The sequence below is a fragment of the Botryllus schlosseri genome, chromosome 8, assembly GCF_051294905.1.
Source record: "Botryllus schlosseri isolate E-star chromosome 8, Bs_hap1, whole genome shotgun sequence".
NCBI lineage: Eukaryota > Metazoa > Chordata > Ascidiacea > Stolidobranchia > Styelidae > Botryllus > Botryllus schlosseri.
Window position 1 is genome coordinate 22,477,702 of NC_137243.1, and position 21,523 is coordinate 22,499,224.

Here is a 21,523-nt window from a genome sequence, read left to right on the forward strand (position 1 = left end):
GTTTGTCGACTACCACGGTCAGTTACACCAGGCCGATTTTCTGCATTCCGTATCTGCCGACTTATTGTAGCACGGCCCAGTTGGTTTTTTATATAATCAAACGATATTGTAGTGGCTCAAGCGTAGCAGACTAGAAGAAAAACTTTCGTGAGACGCACAAACAAATTGTCATGTCTTTATATCTGACTGCATGTCTATAGCAACTCAAGTTGTAAATTACCATGGTCAGTGGCCACATTAACTACCATAGGACATGAAAACATTTTCATCATGGGGAAAAAGCATTCATTCCGTCAATGCGGCCGTTGAACTTAACAATCAAGTCAAATGATCCATTGGTTTGATGGTCAGATAGCGTTGTAAAACGTGTTGCAACACCACCTGCACTTAATTTAGTCTGATGATGAGCATACTTAAATTTGAGTGACGATCCAAACGCATTTGAGTGTGAGCATACTTTTTGACGTGAGTTGAGTAACGAAATCGTTGCTGAGTAGAGAATCGCTACTCGACAGCAAAAGAAATTGGTCTCCACCCTTAATTAGAAACTCCAGATTCCAAGCCAAGCAAGTGTAATTTTTGAATATCAATTTTTTTGTTTGTTTCAACTTGATTTTATGATATTTTTGTTGGATTTTCCAACGTCAATGGGAACCGCAAGTAGGTTAGCTCGGAGCCGCGGTTGGGAATCACTGATTTAGAGAAGATTTTCAAGTTAATTAGATCACTCGAAAATACTCTATAACTTATGTTGGTTTACGAAATACTTTTTCAGTCCCCTTTTTCGAGCTCGCTCCCCACCCTATTGGGAAATTTAGGGTGCTGCAATTATGGCCCTGGCAAGAATGCAAATCATTGGGTGCGATAAATTGAACTCCATAGAAATGGGCAATGGGTACATTATGACGTAACAAGCAAATGACGCATCTCTTTTAAAGGGAGTTTGTTATCTCATTAGGCCTCTTCAGTGCAATCCATATATTGGCTTCTAACATAGCTTCCAAGATGCAAAATAAATGTAATCGTGAGTAATCGTGATTACTTTTCCAATGTAATCGTAATCGTAATCGACTACTTCCTGATTTTGCTGTAATCGTAATCGTAATCGTAATCGCGTCATTCAGAAGTAATCGTAATCGCAATCGATTACAATCATGAAGTAATCACCCCATGTCTGGTTGCCATACCGTCCTTATTTCTAAGATTTGTCCTTATTTTGAAGGGCCACGCCTTAGAAAACTCAAATGCCCTTATTTCTAAGAAATGTCCTTTTTTTCTACTTGCGTCCTTATTTTGTCTTATTTTCAACCACTACAGAACTTCGATAGTTTTCCTCTGGTATCTGTGTTGCATAATATTCTAAAATTATGGTTTTGCGTCGAGATGTTATGACATCATAAAGGAAAGGAACTCTCGTGACGTACACACCATAAGATTTGACTTCCAAGTGGTGAGACAGCTAGGGCAGTGAGTTGTTTCGTCTGTACCAAGCTACCACGGCGGACGTCATTTTAGCAGTAAACAGCAGTAGGCCTACCAGGTTCCTGCTGTTTGGTCTACAGCAGAATAAGCTCAAGCTGTGGGGAAGGCAACATTTATTGCGTAATGAAAAAAGGCGCAGTGCAGTCGACACATTGGTTAAACAGTAGTAAAGCTATTACTCATTGATAAATTTTTCCAAATTATTTTGCACTTGCGAACATAGTTTTAGCTACTAATAAGGTCAAATCTGATTAGTTAAAATGAGCAGGCATAAAAACGGTATTGCAGGCATAAAAACGGCATTCCAACGTATCTAACGAAGCTTGAAGGGCGAGTGTTTCGCACATTGCAATATCTGAAATTGTGACATTAACCTGGAGGCCACAGGAAAGACCGCTATTTCATCTCACACTGATACCCCAAAACACAAGAAATGTGTCATAATGATTAATTTGAGCTAGTCGATGAATAATATAATTTTTCCACTAGTCGATCAGCACCAACGACCACGAGGCAGCTGCTGCAGAGGGAACCTATGGGCATTCCATACTGTCAAACACCAGCAATCATTCCCCACCAAGGATTGCACGTCGCCATTGTTCAAAGCAATATTCCCCGATTCAAACATCGCAAATAACTTTTCTTCGGCCAGGACCGAGACTACAAGCATGTTACTGGAGTTCTTGCTCAATACGCTCAAAAATGATTTTGTCTAAACTTGGTGTACGGCCTTTATTCATCTTGGTTGCCGCTTCCAATCACAACGAGATGAAGAGGTTTGGTTCATCACCGTATGGGGCGAGGGGGGCTGATGAAGTGCTGTGGGCTGACGAAGTGCTGTTTCGGCCCAGAGTGAAGGTAAACCTAGACCTGAGCTGTCGTGAGATCCATGAAGCACTTTCTAATAACAACGAGTTGCTTGAGCAGATTGTTTCTGGCGACAGGTATGGAATGTGATATGCCACGGCTCGTATAAATACAAAGTATGTTCAAAAACGCTTTTTCATGCTAATCTAATTTTCGACTGTCCTTATTTTTGGGTCCGTGTCGATGGCAACCCTGCTTATAGGAGTCGGATCGAAGTAGGACCAGAGAATTTTTCGATCCGCTCCGCACGACTAACTTTCCTGCTGTTTGAGTAGTTCTAGTTCCAGTAGCGGATTTTGAAAATTGATTAGTTCTAGTTGTGCCTTCAAAACAAAGTTTCCAAACAACCAGAAAACACGTGTCGTCGTCCGGCGTGAATCGTGATACCAGTATTGTGCTGTGCGATGTTCTTGTTGCCATTCTAGCCCAAAGCCATGACTACTATTCAGGGCTGTGGAGTCGGTAAATTTTACCACCGTCTCCAACCACCGTCTCCACAGACATTTTATTTATACCGACTCCAACTCCAACTCCTATTCCGACTACTGCGAGTCTTTGAACGCACCGACTCCATCTTCGACTCCGACTATTTTCGTGAGAGAACTCCTACTCTGACTCCGACTCCGACTCCAACAGTATTACCAATTTACCTCGAAAATTATATGCAACATTGTCGTTTAAGGGGACTAGCAACCGAAAAACCTAAATTTCGGATGGCTACCCCCATCACCATGAAATTTCCACAGTTGCTAGATGTCGCTATGCTATAAACCAAGGGTGGGCAACCTACGGCCCGCGGGCCGGATCCGGCCCGCCAAGCGAAATCGTCCGGCCGCGACATAATAATTAGTTATCACAAGAATACGGCCCGCCACTTCATAATGAGTTTCAATCTGCAGTGCAGCGCTGCATGGAAAAATGCGGCGTTGCTGCGATATAATAGTAGCCTACATCGTATTAGTCTATTTTTACACCATAAAACGACGGTGGTAGAAGTAGGAGATGGAGATAGACTATAGACTGGATCAGTGCTTATCAATCGGGTGTATCTCGCAACCGAAGGTGATCCATGCTTTTTTAAAGGGATAATCAATCTAACGGGGTGTGACAAAAGGTGTTCTTCCTTTGCCTCAAAAACGTTTGGAGCATCTCAGACGCAATGACGGAATCTCAAACTATTCAATTATAGATAACTAGCCTCCGTATGTTAGTTAGCCTGTCTATAGTTTGATTTTCCAGAAGGCATTGTGCTCCAAGACAAAAAACCTGAATAGTGTTTTGGCCACAATGGTGAAAACTGTTAATATGATTTTTGTCTCATCAACTGAATCAGTTACGCCAGATATTACTAGAAGCAGAGAATCAATATGGCGATGTCATGTAGGCCTATATCTGTCATGTTCGCTCATTGAGTCGAGCAGCTATGCTTACACGAGTGTATGAACTGAGAAATGAAATAGCAACTTTCCTCGAAAATACAAATATCGCCGACTCATAATCTTGTAATCGAAAATGGGTATCTCATCTTGCTTTCTTGGTACATTTAACGTCACATCTGAACAAATTGAACTTGCAACTTCAGGGGGAAAACAACTAGGCCTACATACATGAGATGTTGAGGCGCATTCAAAACAAATCTCTGACTCTGGAAATGTCAACAGTAGGCTACAAAGAAAATTATGCTTACTTTCCTATACTGGAGGAGAGAAAACCTAGTACCAACACTAAATTTGTAACTGTGATACGAAATTTAACTACTGAATATTCACCTGCTTTTCCGACATTCCTTCTCTACAAAATGAATTCTGACTATTCAGTACTCTGTTCAATGTGGACGCCAATACCATTGCCTGAAAATTTCAAATGAGCCTTTCTGAAATGCGATGCAGTTGAATTGAATGACAAATTTCATACAAAGAGCATATCGCTGCATGACTTTAATAAAGAGTACGTTTTTGAAATTGGTCTTTATCCCAGCTTGACCAGCAATGCAAAAGAAATTGCATCGATTTTTGGAAGCACGTACGCATGTGAACAATAGTTTTGAACAATGAAATACACGATGAGCAAGCTAAGATCACGTATTTCGGACGTCCATTTTGAATAGTGTCTGATTCTTGTTTCATCTGACTTGTTACCAGAAGTTGAAAACCTTTCACAAAGCAAGCTGCGTCAATTGTCACAATTATTCTGTGTCGTTAAAGTGTAAATACATGTGTCTTCCGATTGGTATGATTGAGATTGCAGCAATGTAAGATAATATACCGAAGTGAGCGTAAAATATAGTACTAAGAAAAAATCCGGCCCGCCAAAAGGTTGTACACCCGAAATTTGGCCCGCGACTAGCAAAAGGTTGCCGACCCCTGCTATAAACAAAAAACCAAAAATTTTCGTTCTCCCCTGCAGATTGTGGATGTTTTGTGTTTCAAGGACAGAAAATGCATAGACACGGGGAATGCAAAATCTCGATATTGTGAAGCCTTTTTTACAATCTAACGCCTTCTTTAGGAAGTACTACGACAGTGCTGTGCTATGCTAAAATTTGAAGGATTGCATGCAACCCACCTTGGATAAATTTCATTTCGAAATTCAAAAAGTCAAAAAAATCCAAATTTTTATAATAAATTTGCTGTAAGTTTACTCTGACATTCTGTACCTCTTTACATGGTGGACCTATGACTAAAATCTTTTAGCATAGCACAGGTATGAATCTCAGCGTTTCAAAAATCCTTGAGTGATGCATTTACGACAAATATTTCAAACAAAGTTTTGGTTTGCCGTGATGCAACTCAACCAAATTTTACAATTGAGAAAACGACTATCAAACACTTGAAACGTAAAAAGTCAATGAACAAGTGTTACCAATGTTACCGATAAGAATGAGTGCCAGAATGCTAGAATGCCAACTGACAACAATCAAACAAATTTGTACCCGGAGATAATACAGATAGATATATTTTATAACTATCAAATCATATATTTTATAAAGTCATCGGACGAAACAGGATATCTTTTGGTTGGAACTTGAAAAAAAACTACCCCCCCCCATTATCAAAGGAACATAAAATCGAAATTTTGCAGTTTTTAGTTATTGTTTTGGTGAAAAATGGACATGAGGTGACAGCAGAGATTAAATGTTGATTTTTCTTACACGAATAAAAAAATCAAAAATTTTGATTTTTAATTTTTGCTAGTCCCCTTAAATTACTATCATATACCCATTAAACATATGCAAACATATGATTAGCGATGGCATGCAAAATTATTTCATTGTGCCACAGCTCGAATTATTCACTATGCAATTATCATGGAATAATGCCTATAAAAATATCCTTACTTTTTTCATATTTTAAAAGTTTTTATAATATGAACTATCTAATATCATAACATGTATGAACCATTTAAACATGACATATATCCATTCCTCTATAAATAAATGTATAGCTTTCAATACAACATCAATTGCAACAGAATATTTATAAAACTCGAATACTTTTCGCGTGCCTCTTTTCAAGAGTTAACGGCACACTGAAGATCTAAATTCGGCCCTCGGAGAATTTTGTATAAAAATGTATTACCAACTATTAATGTGCATTAATTACATAATTATGTTATTATTAAGTGATTTGGAGGTCAAGGCATGCGTAGATCACGCAGTCACGGCGTGATTAGATCACGCGACGTGACGCTCACATATCGACAACGCATGGTCTACTCGTTATTGTAACTGTAGGTTGCGGGACAGGTATTAGGGTTCCGTAGGGGGATTAGGATTGGGGTGGGACCTTAACTCCAACATGGAACCTAACCCACCTCCAACGCTAATGTCCCCCTACCAACCCACGGTACGTAAAACTACCCTGTCTGAGCATATTAATTCATATTAACTGCATTTATAATGCAAAATAGATCAAGGACCGAATTTACTCAGGCCGAATTTACCAAGGGCCGAATTTACCGAGGGCTGAAATAACCGAGGGTCGAATTTACCGGCTGAAATTACTGGCAACTCGGTACTATAGTAGCAACGCAATTTGTAAAAAAAACAGTTATACGCACGAAACAACGCACTAACGAGAAATTTGTACGTAATAGAGGAAATCTTTTTGTCTGCATGAAACAGGTTTGTTCAACTGAATAAAATTAGACTCCAACACTTTTAAATTAAACGAAGATCTGCCACGCGCAATGACAGTGAACATATTGTCATTATAGTGCTGTGCACCGGCGAGATTTTCACTCAGATACCGACCAATTGACGAAGCATATGCTTGGTAATCGTCATAGCAGTCTGTTTTGTCAGCCAATTTGCACTGGCGTGCGAGCTCCGAGCGATCATTTGCGCATGTTTATGACCGTATCAATTTGGGGATATGCTGCTTCATACGCTCAAACAATCTTTGAGATGTACATCCCACATATCACTATCACAGTGGCACTTGTATTGGTAGACAACATTACTTGCATTAAAGGCAGGAAGTACATATTTTTGAGAGTTAGGCAACAAGGGTTTCGTCGTGTACATCAGTGGTTCTCAACCTTTTTCACCTGGCGGACCGGTAAAATTACAAAAATGCCTGGCGGACAGGTGAACTTTCAAAATTGAAATGAAGCCCAAATGTAAAGTATGCAACCGTTTTTTTGCAATTTTATGGTGCTAGAAAGTGACATTATGAGGGTTTTGATCGAAATTAATTATCTTCATGATCACATCCATGTGATTTTATGGTAGTGAGTCTGCTTAGTCGCGTTAAAATTGCTTTGTCCAGATAAACGTGCTACCGCCGATAGTCGTTTACAGTCTTTCGCGCCAAAGGCCGTGGGTTAAACCGATCACGCTAACTCGAATAATATTTATGTCTTTGACAATATCGCGAGAAGAAGCGTTTCGGAGTCTAACCAAGCACCCTGCCGAGCTACGGCTTGCTCATTGCCCACTGCCACCATACGCAGGCTACTCTAGCAAATACGAATACAATGCGTGTCGCAAGAAAACACCTTACAGCAGCTATACCGGTCACCCGTAAATCCAGGCCGAGAAAGCACTTCGTCAATCCACCCCCAAAAACGGTAGTCGTGGGCCTCCACAGTGCGACAAGCCAAGTTCCCGGGGGCTTCTCCCCCTGACCCCGCAGTTGGGTGGATGTACTGTACCTGTACCTGCGAGCACATTCATTCTACTCTACCCCCGAGATCAAGATTTATAAACGGATTTTTTTTTTCGTGTTTGGGATTGGGATGGGATTTGAGTTGTGCGTGCTGGATATTAGGGTTGGAAGTGGGTTAGGGTTATTGTTTTGGTCAGGGCATCCCAATATTAGGGTTATGGGGGGGGGGATATTAGGGTTGTGGGTGCAGGATATTAGGGCTATGAGTGGGAAATATTAGGGTTGGCATATGACGGATGTTAGGGTTGGGGGATAAAATATACTAGGGTAAGGGTTTCGGACGTTAGTTCGAGGATTTTATCATATCTAATCCTAATATCCTTCACGCCCAATCCTAATATACGTCAGTCACGCAACCCTATTATCTGCCATCCCCTAACCCTAATATCTTTCACCCGCAACCCTACGGTTGCGGTCCGGCACAAAATGAATTAATTAAAAATTGAGCGAACTGTGATGTTTTGCGATGAGGCAGCTCGTATCTGTTCTGTACTTGTCGCTCGGATGTCGTCAAAGGACACGTCTCGAACTTTAAGTCAAATCGAACATGTTTCCAGCCCTACTGTTACCTCGCGAAATCCTGAATCAGTTTCAAATCTGATGTTTTATTTATTTTATCAATGGACAAGCATTCAACATTGCATCTTGAAAATATGGTATAGAATTGTAATATACCTGGCGGACCGGCAGGAATGTCGTCGCGGACCGGCGGTTGAGAACCACTGGTGTACACCATATGCGCGTTAACACTAGAACGATCAAGTGGCTTTTTTGACGCATTTTCATTTTTGAAGAGCTGGCATTCAGTCAAATCTTACGCTGTTCGGCTGAAACTTCTTGACTTTTATTTATTTTATGTAGGCCACCTTACCCATGATTTTCATCACTCATCTAGTACAAATAAAAAAGTTATACACAGAACTACCTAGAACTACCGAGTGGCTTTTTTGACGCATTACACTTTTTCTACTTTCAGGCATCGCAGTTTCATATTCTTGAAAGTGGTTATGTATCTGATAAACGCAGAAATACCGTTTGTAACAACAGAACTTTGTTAATATCGACTCGGTCTAACTGTGTTAGCAACAACATCCCTTGTAATAGAAGGCCCTGGATCTTCCTCGTTCCAAGTCACCAAAGCTCTGTAATATTATATTTCTGAAGCTCAGCGTGTTACAGGACATGAAATTTGAAATGTACCATTAGACCAATCCGACATCTGTATTGTCCATACTAATATACTAGGGTTGTACAAGGGCAAATGGCCTTTGCTCCGGTCTACGAGATGGGTCTTCGGGGGGAGAGTGAGCTGAATCTAGTGAATTGAATGCATATGAGGACTGAGGGCATGGGTGCATTATGTTTAGTCAGGCCCTCTCGAAGAACAGATTTATGGAAGTCACGAGCTTTCCATTGACATAAGGAGTAAAAAAAGGCGTGGATTCGATAAAGATAATATGGTTTTCGTTCATTACATGGTCGAAATGCCAGCAAATAATTGGGGTAAAATGTCAGATGGTGAACGCTGCTGCTACCAAGTATCTGTACAAGGGCGTCTCATATTTAGGTAAGGATAGGACAGGACACCTCTTCCATAATCTATACATTTGCCAAGCATAGTAATGTGAAGAGTCTGATGTAATCCATCTCGAAACAATGTTACGTGAATGTGGCTGTATACGCTTGGAGAAGCAAACGAAGTCCCAGTTGACACTATTGTCAAGTTGCTTGAAGCTACCCAGGACCAGAAGGAACACAGGCAGCTTCATGTAGCCACACTTTTCAAAGCTATCATCTTGTTGATAAGCGTAACGGCGAGATGCCAGTGTAGAGATCGAATTTGTACACATATATATTGATTTCACTCCAACCTGAGGTAACTGTTTCCTTCAGAAACAACACAAACAAGAAACCAGTGACGGCTAAATGTTATAACGAAACAAAACCAGGGGGATATTATTGGTCAGGTTGCAAGGCAGCATTTTATGAGGGCATCAACAAGTCGACGATGGTCCGTGCATGTTTTCTTAGAATGTGAATGATCGTCTACTTGCCAAAATGCCGATACTCTGAAAATATGCAAATCGAGGAGTAGTTGCAAAATTGAATTATGCAAATCTTATCCGATAAGCTTTATGATATGTCAGCAATAACCAACAATGATGATGTGACTAAAGCGGATCTGGAACCTACTCTAATTTTTTAAAGAACCTGCTCAAATAACAAATGCGCACCAGAGCAACACTTATATGTTACACCAAAAAACGGCGATTTGTTTTATAAGTGTTGACCTGAGGTGTATGTAAAATATTGCAAGTAGCTAAGAGCGCAATAAACAATGGTTTATGATGCCGTTTGTTGAGATTTGTGCTGATTTTTAGCTCCGGTAAATGCATTTAATCGAAGAAGATTCAACATGCGTCAAAAAAGCCACATGGTAGTTCTAGGTAGTTCGGAGTTCCGGTAGTTCTAGTGTTAACGCTGCAATAACAACGGTGAACAGCCGATTTAATAAGTTTTTGGAGCATATTTGAGAGCTATATCCGATTTTTTCAATGCCCAAGTGATGGAGCATCTTAATATGTGGTCTGGATAGCCATTTTCGGAGAGAATCAAGTGGATATCATTCAATTCGCGTGACAGTTTTTCCGGTGAACAGAGGTGCAAGGCCCGATTAACGAGGGATGAAATGAGGTTTAATTTATGCCGCCTCGGGCAAAATGAATCCCAGCGGATATAATGGCCAGTGAAGGTACGTTTTCTGTACACCGACGTTAAATACGTTTGTCCTGATCTCTCTACTAACACGTCTAAAAAGGGAAGGGTCGCATCAGTTTCCTTTTCCACGGTAAATTGTAGAGCTCCACAAGTACACTATCACTGCAGTGTAATGCATGACAAGAACGAAAGAGAAACAATGGATGTATCGCCCGAATTTTCCAAGTCCTTCTCCAGTTGTCCAACTCAGCCTCATAACTCTATCCTGTTGCTAGAATGTTTGTTTATTGCGGTCGCTATTGCGCAATTTTGTACAAAATCAGACATTCTACGAACAGATGTTTCGTGACTGTTGAATGTCACAAAATCATTTACATCCCAAATCTCAATATGAAAAGAGTGTTAGAAGAAGAATTCCCCGTATAGTATTTTGTTATTTGCTTTTTTCTTAAAAATTGTTAACACATACTCCATTATCTACTTAGCTGCCAGGAATCAAGCTCCCTTGATCTAGATATGCCGTGAATCAATTAAGTTCGGAACTTCTAGACATCACGTGATTCAGCGCACAGTGGCTTTCCAATATGTAGACGTGAATGCATTTCCTTGATAGCTACTTCGAAATGAGATGATATTTCAATATTCAAATATGTCATTTCATGTTATCAGAACAGAGAAATATTGGAGGGTAGGCTCGAAAGGAAACTTCGCAAAGAAAAGCAGCGGTTGTACATGTTCCAGGTAATGTCGGCAATATGAAAACGTTCACAATCTGCAGCGATCACATGCCAACCGCAATTAGAACAGACGCCGGCTGTGAATATGTTACGGTTGGAGATGGAGATGTATCGCTACAATCTGCTATTGCCGGGGTTGAACTATCGGGCTTCGTGTCCCACGTAAGAAGTTCTTATTAATGCTAGAAAGTGACATTCATGGCACAGATCAAATAGATCATTCTGACTCTATTTCGTCATCCTATCTTCACGTAGACAAAAAATCGTAAAAGTCGGAGAATGATCTACCAAATCCATCAAAAATATATGTCGTTTTTATGGGAGCCAAGTTCCCGAGTTACGCAGCGTAGCTAGTGCATCGTCAAATATATAATCGGTTTACTAGCGTCAGTTTGCAATAAACAAACCAATCGCAGTACATAACTATTCCAATTCACAGTAGGCCTTCATAGGTCTGTTACACTGACCGTGTCACGTGGAACTAGCTGAGAATGATTTTCGTGTTACTATGATCCTGCATGATGATGGCTCATCTGTTACTGACTATGATTGTGCTCACCGTTTTTGTTTTAGAAATTCCAACCAGATGTTTCAAACGCAACAGCTTGTATGGCGATACTTTTTATTGCCATTGTGGGAATTTTTCGTAGGACTATATAGCTGCATGATTAATTATCTGGTTACATTCCGATCCCATTTTAACCCTCATGTAACTGATACAAAACACCGCGCACGGATGGCTCAAATCGTCACCGAGTCTTGCCACAATTCAAAAGTTCATGCCTGGAGACAAATAATACTCCGGTTTCAATGACAAAATCGAAACCAGGGCTTTGGAGCCGATGCCGGAGTAATTAGGCGGAGCCCCAGATCCGGAGCTGAAGCTCTAAATAAAATTGTAATCGAGCCATAATCGGAGTTGCAGCCAGTTGTATGAAAAGTAGCTCAGGGGCGGAATTACAAAACAACTACCGCACTGCGGAATCAACATTTACTGTCACAATTTGAGAGAAGCGGACAATCGCGATTACAAAACCCTCAATAACGATATCTTCGAGAGCATTTTTACCGATGAAATTGACTTACCGCAAAACGTAGGGATCAAGAGAAAACGTGAACAATCTGCGTCACGAACGTCACTATCCGCGAAATTCGTTATTACAAAAATGAAATTAGCGCAGATTTCTCGCGTTAACTTACCGCCTAGCTTCTAGCTGGCGGAGTTGAATCCGCGCTGGAAATTGCAGCTTTTTGAACTGCAACATCTTAATATTCTACTTCAATATCGTACAGAAGTGAGGCAGTAATCGATCTAAAAGGGCATGTCCTGTAAGTTACCCAATTAGGTTGTATTTCGTAGGCCTAACTGTTAGTGAAATCAAGCGAAATAAGACAGTGGCGATATATAACGCTTTTGAATTGAATTCCCATACGGGCCAGTAAGTGCGGGGAGTAATCTACCTAACGCCGTTTAAGGCCTGTATGAATATAACGGGGACTTGAGTTCTACGTCGGAAGCATGCGTTTATGTTAAATTGTTGATTACTAACCTGGGTAGGTTAGTAATTTATTGTCAAATACATTTATTTATTATCCACTTTTTAACTTTGGCTATCATATCGTGTGGTCGCCTTGTCGCTGTCGCTGCCGAACAGTAGCATTCAGTCCGATTCGGTAGGCCTATAAAGCCGTTGCTAATTACGATCAGCGCCATGTTTCCAGAATATTATACATGTATTGCTCCAACTGTATCCTCACACGAAATTAAAACTCAATGTACGCGTGATACCTGACGCAGCGGCCAGCAGACAAACGATAATGTACCGTACGCCTGTAATTTTGTTCTCTTCAGAGCAAATACCGCAAACTATTATGGTAACTCCATTTCCCTGTTTGTGAAAGATTATCGCACCATAATTACATATTATACATATACATAATTACATATGGTTGCTGACCAGTGACCACTGACCACACAGCATTATAAGCCCTCATTTGATGTCATCTTTTACTGAGATTGCCGACTCGGCGAAATCACATATTAGCGCGGTGATTGCGAAACGTTGCATTGCATCTGGAATTACGAGAGTTTACGTGAGTTCTAAGCGCTCTTGCGTGAGCTGGCCGCAAATTGTTTTGAAATACCATTTTTTACATTATGCGGTAATCGCATTCGAGAGATCTCGTTACCGCTGGTCGAGATTCCGACTTACCGCAATGTTTTGTAATGTCCCCCAGGTTTCGGTGTATTTCATAAGGTGGTATGCTACTACTATTGGCTGAATTCACAACATTTTACGCTAATTCTTCAAAAAATTAGGAATCGTTGCCTCGTTGGCGCCACCTTTTTCAACCAAGCAAGTCCAAATTGTTCATAGAAATCTCTCTAAAGCTGGTTATGAGAGATATGCCGTGGAAGAAGAGCTGATTCTGGATGCCTAATCTGTGCCTTTCACAAAACGACATTTTAGTTTTACTTAGCCTCATTAATTTTGATCCTTGGAGTTGCGAAAAACAGTCCACAGTAAAAACAATTTGGCACGGCTTTGACATGAAGATATGATTTAGCAAAATTAGGGTCATCAACCATTAGTAAGTTGATCTAATTGGTATCACTTTTCAACCCCTGAATCCCCATGAGACTGAGGCAAACGACTTGGTTTCCGTGTGCAGTTCAATGAATACAAACTCATCAAGTATTACGTAGCATATTGCATTGACACATTCTTTCATATTTCTACATTCTACGAAGCAATTATAATATCTTCCGGGTTATATGAGGTGCTTCGACTCTTAGACCCCTGTGGGTATCTGCATTGCACTGTCAGCAAAGTCCATCATACCCGCACCTACGGTGAGATTGGTGCAGCCAAGACAATTGTAAAGTGATGCATTGGATATGAAGAGAGTGATCTATGATTCGTCTCACAATACTGTGTTATATGATATAATCATATTAGGTTTTGTTTTTATTTGCTGAATGACTCATTGGACGACATGAAGTGCTTTGTGAGCAAAAAAGTGGATAACTACAATGAAACCAAACTACGTAATTTGCTTTCCTAATAGATCTATCGTTTTTCTGCGTGTTTTGGTAGGCTACTTTCTTAATAGTCTCAACTTATTTCAGATATGAAAACGACATTCTTGTATGCTAAAAGAAATATAAATATGGCTACGAACCTTGAAAATAGCATTTATAAAATAATTTATTTGTTAATGCTGATCATTATTGAGACAAATATGTCCAGCAGGCATTCATTTTCTCCAATGGCGTTCCGTTTTCGTGACTTTTTCTGTGCCAATCGGCTTTTCCTGGTATGGGTTGTCACAACGGATCTGTAACCCGAATTAAAGTTAGGTTAACGATTTTATCCAGATGCCCTTGATGTGGCAACCTTACTCATCTGTCCGGGCTTGGCATCGACACTGGAAGTGTTTGTGTTTAGTGTGACAGCCCCCAACTAGGTCCTGAAGATTACGAGTCCAGTTCAGTAATAGGCTACTCCCAGCATTATTCTGCTTTACCCCCTGAGCAACTGCTTCCACAAATTGATGAGCGGGTGTGTTGCCGAACACGGAGGTGGCAATTGAAGCTATTAGAAAGTATAGGCTGGGGAAATTAGGGGACACTGTAAACGTTGAGGCGAGTGGACTGTGAGTGGACTGGTCTCTTAAACTAGCAACCACCTCGGCCTAGTGCCCGATGTCACAGTTCCTTCTTCGATGTTAGTCTCTTCGGCGGCTTTTTATTGCTCTTTCCATTAATTATGAGTGCGCTCTTTCATCGGGCCTTTTTCTAAGCGTTTTTGTCGCCGCAAGAACAACGACCGGGGGAAGAGGGGCCCAGGCGAAGGCATGGGCGTAGGCGTTTACTGGCACTTCTACGCTATCTCCCCCGCTCAGTCTGGAAATGAAAGTAGTTATATTTGTATATATATTAGATATCATAACTTTTAGGATCTTATATTGTCGCGGTATGGATTATATATATCTCACCATCCTGCTCGATATCTTCCATATTCTAACATTTTCAATCGTTCAAGTATGCATGTGACTTCAAGTATTTGAACGGACCCTACCGTATAGGACGTAAGATGCAGTCTGCATATTTGTACGATACTAGTCTTTCCGCATGATATCATCAAGGCAATCAATAATCGAACTAATTGAAGCTCCGCTCGTCTGATTATAATGCACGCCTCGACTCGACTATCGCCCGACGGAATACTCCGTATTCTCTGCATTACAATCGATCAAAATCCAACATGTTGACTACGTCTTGGCGTCGCATCGATTGGCTCTGAAATCGATCAATGTGAACAGTCAATTATTGATATCGTGGAGAAGTGTCACTCGCATCATTCGCATTGATACGTACTCGTGGTGTAGCATAGGCCACGGTCAATGGGTTCGTGCAGTTGTGGAAGTAAATCATAGTCGAAATCAGCTGAACGCAGTTAGCAAGTAGAATCTTATCCGTAGCCTACTTGATGCATCGTCGGAAATTTAAACAGACACGTCAATTTTGGATTACGAGCTTTTTCATTCTCATAACTATAGACCAGTAAATAGACCAGTGGTATACATTATGAGGAACATGGATACCGTTGGCAGCCAGAAAGATGCGACCAGAGCAACAAAGGAGTCTACGTAAACCTAAATAATAACCTATTTGTGGCTCCTGTTGTATTTACTTCGCACTCTTCGCGATCTTGCCCCTTCGAAACAGCTTCGCAGAACGAGTCTAAAATTTTGACGGACAAAATGTATGATGTCAAAACAGTCCCGTGTAGGTTCTACGCAGTGGTCGGATTCTAAATCTTTTTCAGCCGATCCTCTCGCAGAATTTAAATTTTGCATAGTACGTAACTTTGGAGGTCACGGTGTATTTTGACAGATTTATGTATGTGTGTCATTGTAGTGACTGTTTATCTTCCGATTGTGCTGCTTTTTATTTATCTTCAAAAACTTTTTTTTTTTTTCTTCTTATATACATAAAATATTAATGTTTCGTTTCCAAAAGTATGATTTCTGTGACATTTCTGGCTGATAAATATAAGTTTTGTACCAAAACGTTGAATCCCGCTGCTGCTTATACACCAGAGAAAATCTTGCTCCAATCAAATACGTGGTTCATTGCATTTCACAGTATTGACTGTATAGTTCTAGTCGGCGCTGGAATTGCTAGAATAAGAATGATGACATTAGAGAGCCTTTGGCCGCAAGGGAAATTGGGTTGGATGGAGACCAGATCTATTGCTCGAGGCACGATCCTAATCACACGTCTTGTGTTGTTTATGATTCTGACTGTCTTTCTGTCTCTGAGGCTCTCCGATGTAAATATCGGCGCTGTTTGTAGCAATGATACAAGCTTTCGAGATTGCTACGTGATGACTGGTCTAGCGATTGAATGGAACCTTATGGTAATTGCTAGTCTGTATTGATCATATCAGTGGTTCTCAAACTGGGGGCTCGAAGCAGCCGAAGAGAAATAATGTTTTTTAAAACTAGGAATAAGGTTAATTTGTGCTGAAACTTCAAAATCATTACCAACGAGCATGTCCACTGGGGTTGTTGAAAAATAACATCCATGTTCAAATATTACTGGCTATTCGATAAAATTGTCAGGTCATCTAAAACAACGATTGTGGTGATTCAGTTCCTTGCAAGTTATGATTTTGGATAAAATTGTCTATGAATCGCTGGAAAGCTGCGACGCCATTTGTTATACCAAAAGGCAGTCGACTAAATTGGTATAAATTACCGTCAGCTTCGAAAGCGGTTAAAGGACGGTCGGAAGGGCAAAGAGGCACCTTGATTGTAGGCGGATTTCAGATCGATGGTGCTATATACCGTTCCTTTAGCGATTTCATTAACAATATGCTCGATTCTAGGGAGCGGATACGCATCCAAGGGCGTATATCTATTGATAGTTCGAGAATAGTCGATAACCAACCGCGTTTTATGGCGTTCATCTTTCGTCACCAGAACCTGAGCCCGCCACGGAGAGACGGACTTTTCTGTCACATCCTCTTCCAGTAATCTTAACACCTCTTCTTTGTTGAATTGGGTGTCATCGGAGCAATAATTTCGTGATTTCACAGCGATGAGATCGACACTTCTATCAACGAAGTGGAATATCTCTGGCGTCTCTGTAATCTTAGCGGCAGCGACGGAACAGTGAGAATAACCGATGATCAAGTCGCTTCGAGGCCCGTTGAACTTGAAAATGACGTTCTTGTGAGTTTTCAGGAACTCCAATCCTAAGGTCACATCCGCGCGCCTGAACGATATCGACAATTCTCTAAATAATTACTTTTCTTTTGTTAGTGGGGAAGATTGTGGTGATTCAGTTCCTTTAACCACCTGTGGGTGTTTATACTGATTGCTTCTGATTACCTTCTCGTCGGGACTATTCATTTCATTCGTACTAATTGGGTGTGGCGTCGCTTCTGTTCGTTGTACATACGTTAACTCTGTTTTATTGCCATGTTGTATTCAGATACACTAGCTTACTTTTATGTTAATAAAAGCCTAGGAACCGATCGTATATTGAGTTCTATCGGAGAGTACAACAACAATGCACATCAAATTTGGTTCAATTCCAACGTGCATCAGCGTAGCTACCGGAAATAGAGGATGAAAAATTATTAATTTCAAATTTCACTTTCAACCCAACGAAATTATTAGTTGACGAAATACACGATTTCCAACAAATTTGGCTCAATTTCAAACAGTAGAAGCAAAGTTATTGCAGCACAAAATTGTATATTTGAAATAAATAGTATTCACGTATGCAAATTATTCTAATATTTGTTGTATAACTATCCACCGTAAATACTATAGTTTCAAATTCAAAATAAATTTTGATCGTAAATAACTTCGCTTCTACCCAATGGAAGTGAGTCAAATTCGATATGCATCGTATTTGTAGACAACCCAACAATTTGATCTGGTTTCCAGTAAAGTCTAAAAAAAGTTCATAATAAATGAAGATTTTTTCAAACTGCCGCTACAGGTTGGTATAGAGAAAAATTTTGTATGTAGCGTTTTTTCTTCGCCAGACGGTAAAATTTAAAGACAAAACTATTTTTGAACAACCTTGATGTCCACATTCAGTTCGAAATGCAAGAAATTTCTACTGAAAACTATATCGATCTCGCCTACCGTCACATGCCGCTTCATTTTGTCGTTAGTCCTTTAATATTATCTTCTTTTACTTTCACTTCAGCTAGCATGCCTTCTCGTCACATCACCTAGGCCAGTGGTTCTCAACAGGGGTCATCGGACTCCCAGGCATCCGCCAAGCGTTTTCAAGTGGCCATGAAACCTCCAAATTTGCAAAACGGTTGATAAATTAAATTGTAATTCGTTTTAAATTAGAAAAATCACGAAGCACTGTCGCTTCGTAACTGCTAAAACTTCAGATCTCACACAAACGGAATGTCCGCCTGATATGAAATATTCTACTCTGCAAACTCATTTTATTGGAATATTGCCAATAGCCTACCGAATAAAACAAAGTACTGTTTGAAGATGTTTTGTTGGGCACGTTGGAATTTTTTTCTGGCAGAAATCTATTTTCTTCTGTGATATACATAACCCATATCCCAGAATAATTTGGAGATGAGCTGCTAGATCTACAAATGACAAGGTTGTACGTTATATTGGTAACATATATGTTGCGATCATACACAGAGGCGTCGTCCGAAGCGTGACGTGTCCTCGCCCATCACATATCTTTGAAGTAATGGATTTCCGGCACTTGTTTATATCACATCGAGGGTGCGGATTATCAAGACGCTACAGAAATCGAACTGAAATACTGAAAGTCTTCCCAATTTTTACAAAAATAGTATGTTGTTTTGAAGAATATTTTTTGCTGTTGTTAATCACTGGACAGCACTTAATATTTGCAGAAGACAGATAATAGAGACACATTTGAACTAAAAATGTGTGTGTGAGTGGGGGCGTCCGTGAGGGTCGGTGACAGTACAAAGGGGATCCGCGAAGACAAACCGCTGAGAACCACTGGTGATGGTTTGATTTAAAAGACTATACTTTAAATCCTTTCGACACCTTCCCATCTTTTCATTGTATCGAAAACCGTGGTATATTGATCTGATAAAATTGAAACTGAACTGAACTGAAAGGCAGCAACCCTGATTTTATTTGAATTGTAAACGTCATAACGGGTACCCGCAACGCCCCAAAACAAATTAGCATAATGTATAGCAAAATAGGCATTTCAGCGCGGGCCATTACCTCTCCACAACACACCAAGGCTTTTGGAGGTTCGGCCAACATGCGACTTCGCGAAGTGTGTTACCAAATAAACACCTTGGCCGAGAATTACATCCATATGTTGGCCGAAACCATCAATATATATATATAGCCTATTGCCAATTGTCCATTATCCATTGGCACGGAATAGTCCTGCGCTTGCTATCTGAAGTGACCACCGCCTTCGGCTCTACCAGTAACTCCGATCACATGGAATAGGGAACTATGAAATATTATTAGTAATATATGTAATTACCAATAGCATAGACATAATTCAATCCTTCGTATGAAATAATACGCGACCTTATCGACTACGCGCACATGTAGACATATTCCCTGGAACAGCAAAACATGATGTTATGTTGGTGGTAAAATAGCCCGTCGTGAAGGGGGTCTGGGGCGAAGCGAAGCCCCCCCCCCAGATGTTTGGTTCATGATCATATGGGGGCCCAGGACTGCCGCTTCGGAGGATGACGGAGTACTTCTTCAGCCCTGTGTATCTATATGCTACGTTCCACCATTGTTTCGAGTCTCAAAAGTTTGAAATCCTCTGGCCTAGATCTAGTCAATGTGAAGAACTAGGGGGCTCTAATTTCATTTCTTGGAGTTCTGGCTCGGTTCGGTTGCTGGTCTTCAACGGGAAAGCATTTTAACCCCGCGAGCCTTCTGCTCCTTTATGGAAATATCGGTTTAATTCAGTGATTCATTTGTCCTATTATTCTAGTTTACTGCAGAAGGAGCTATTTGTTTGACCAAGCCTAATAGAAATTACGTCTATTATGATATTACGACATCGCCATGCCCACTTGATTCATATGTATCTATTTTTTCTCTAGCAATATCCCTTTTGATTAGTGCATTTGGTTGTTGTCTGCTATTTCATGTCTTATTCGTACTTTGCAGACTTGGGATCAGTACCCTCGAATTAAGCTCCTTACTTCAACATGAGGGTAATGGGCTGTTTAAAGTGTAATAGAAAGAGGCATTATCCATACAATCATGAAGTGCTCTCCATCAATTGACCTAATATGTCATTTTCAGCCACTTTGCAGCCTGGTATGGTACCTTTATTTCGAGTCCACGCGGCGTCGCGAGTACTGCAAACGTTTGCGATATGTCACGACTGCTGAAGCGACCACATGGACGGAAATGACGCCACCGTCACGTCATACAGCTTCTTCGTATTCCAATGGTAACAGCGACAGAATCACTTACTGGTAACCGTAAATATTTTTTTCAAATGCTTTCTATAGACTCGATAAGCGAAGCCGATGTAACATCGATGAACGATCAAGCCGGAGCTTCCGTTGATTCGAATTGGGTACTGCACGATTTAGGGATGGGGCGAACCACTGAAAGGTTCAAGTTCGTGTGAACGTGAACACGAACCTATGACGTGGCGTGACATCATATTGATAATTCCAACCTTACGTTTCCGTAAAGTAATATAGTAATGTACGTACACGATACCTAGCGACGCCCACATTGTGCCACAACCTTGAAGTACAAGCAGACTTCTCAAAAATAACCGAATGAACCAACTGGCACAATCCATCGCTATATTAATTCCATAACCAAAATGTCTTCCGTCACTTCGTCGACAATCTCGACGAGGGCATGCAAGGGAAAATTTGGCCTTAGCCGTCTAACGTTGACCGGACAAAGTATTCCTTAGATGTGGATGTTGCAGTTAGATGATATAATGACGTGAAAATTGTTATGAATGCAAAAGGTAGGGGAGATGTGTTACCAATGGATCACTGGGACCGAAAATACTTGAAAATTTCTGCATGATAATTTCATGATCAGACCCCGTGAATGAATTATTTCGCACGAATTATAGGGACTCCGACAGACTTTTTTTTGGGGCGGGTGTACAATATATTTAGATAGACGCATACATTTTCTATGTAACCTTCAACACGAACAAACCAGCAATCATTTTTATGTAAAGTGCAGGGCTTGTATCAGGCTATATAAGGGCATATATTCTTTTATTCAATACCTTCCTTGAATGTTTTTTTTTTCGATTCATTCATAAAAGTCATAGGGTGGGACCTATGATACAATAGTCAAATCAAGTAAATTAGGTGGACGAACCAATCATGCAACAACTGAAACATGCCAGTAGTTAGTATGATCGCTCGTGACCTGCAATGGTGGCTTATGGGCGGGGTGGTGACCTGCCTGAAAACCCGGGGTGATGACCCCACCCTTTTAGACCCCCCTTGTAGTGGTGACCTGCCATTGTTTCTTATGGGTGCG

At 40.6% G+C, this 21,523-nt stretch overlaps 1 protein-coding gene and 1 long non-coding RNA gene across 2 annotated transcripts in view; both read left to right on the forward strand.

Annotated features, from left to right (window-relative positions):
• Nucleotides 1-21,523, forward strand: part of LOC145444515 (uncharacterized) — a 414,279-nt gene that overhangs the window by 22,591 nt on the left and 370,165 nt on the right. The window lies entirely within an intron of this gene.
• The window catches only part of LOC145444497 (uncharacterized), a 50,909-nt gene continuing 44,259 nt past the window's right edge, over nucleotides 14,874-21,523 (forward strand). The window contains exons 1-2 of the mRNA XM_080322491.1: nucleotides 14,874-20,450; nucleotides 20,512-20,579. Coding sequence (XP_080178617.1) covers nucleotides 20,258-20,450; nucleotides 20,512-20,579 — 261 coding nt within the window. The 5' untranslated portion in view covers nucleotides 14,874-20,257. The remainder of the gene's footprint in view (nucleotides 20,451-20,511; nucleotides 20,580-21,523) is intronic.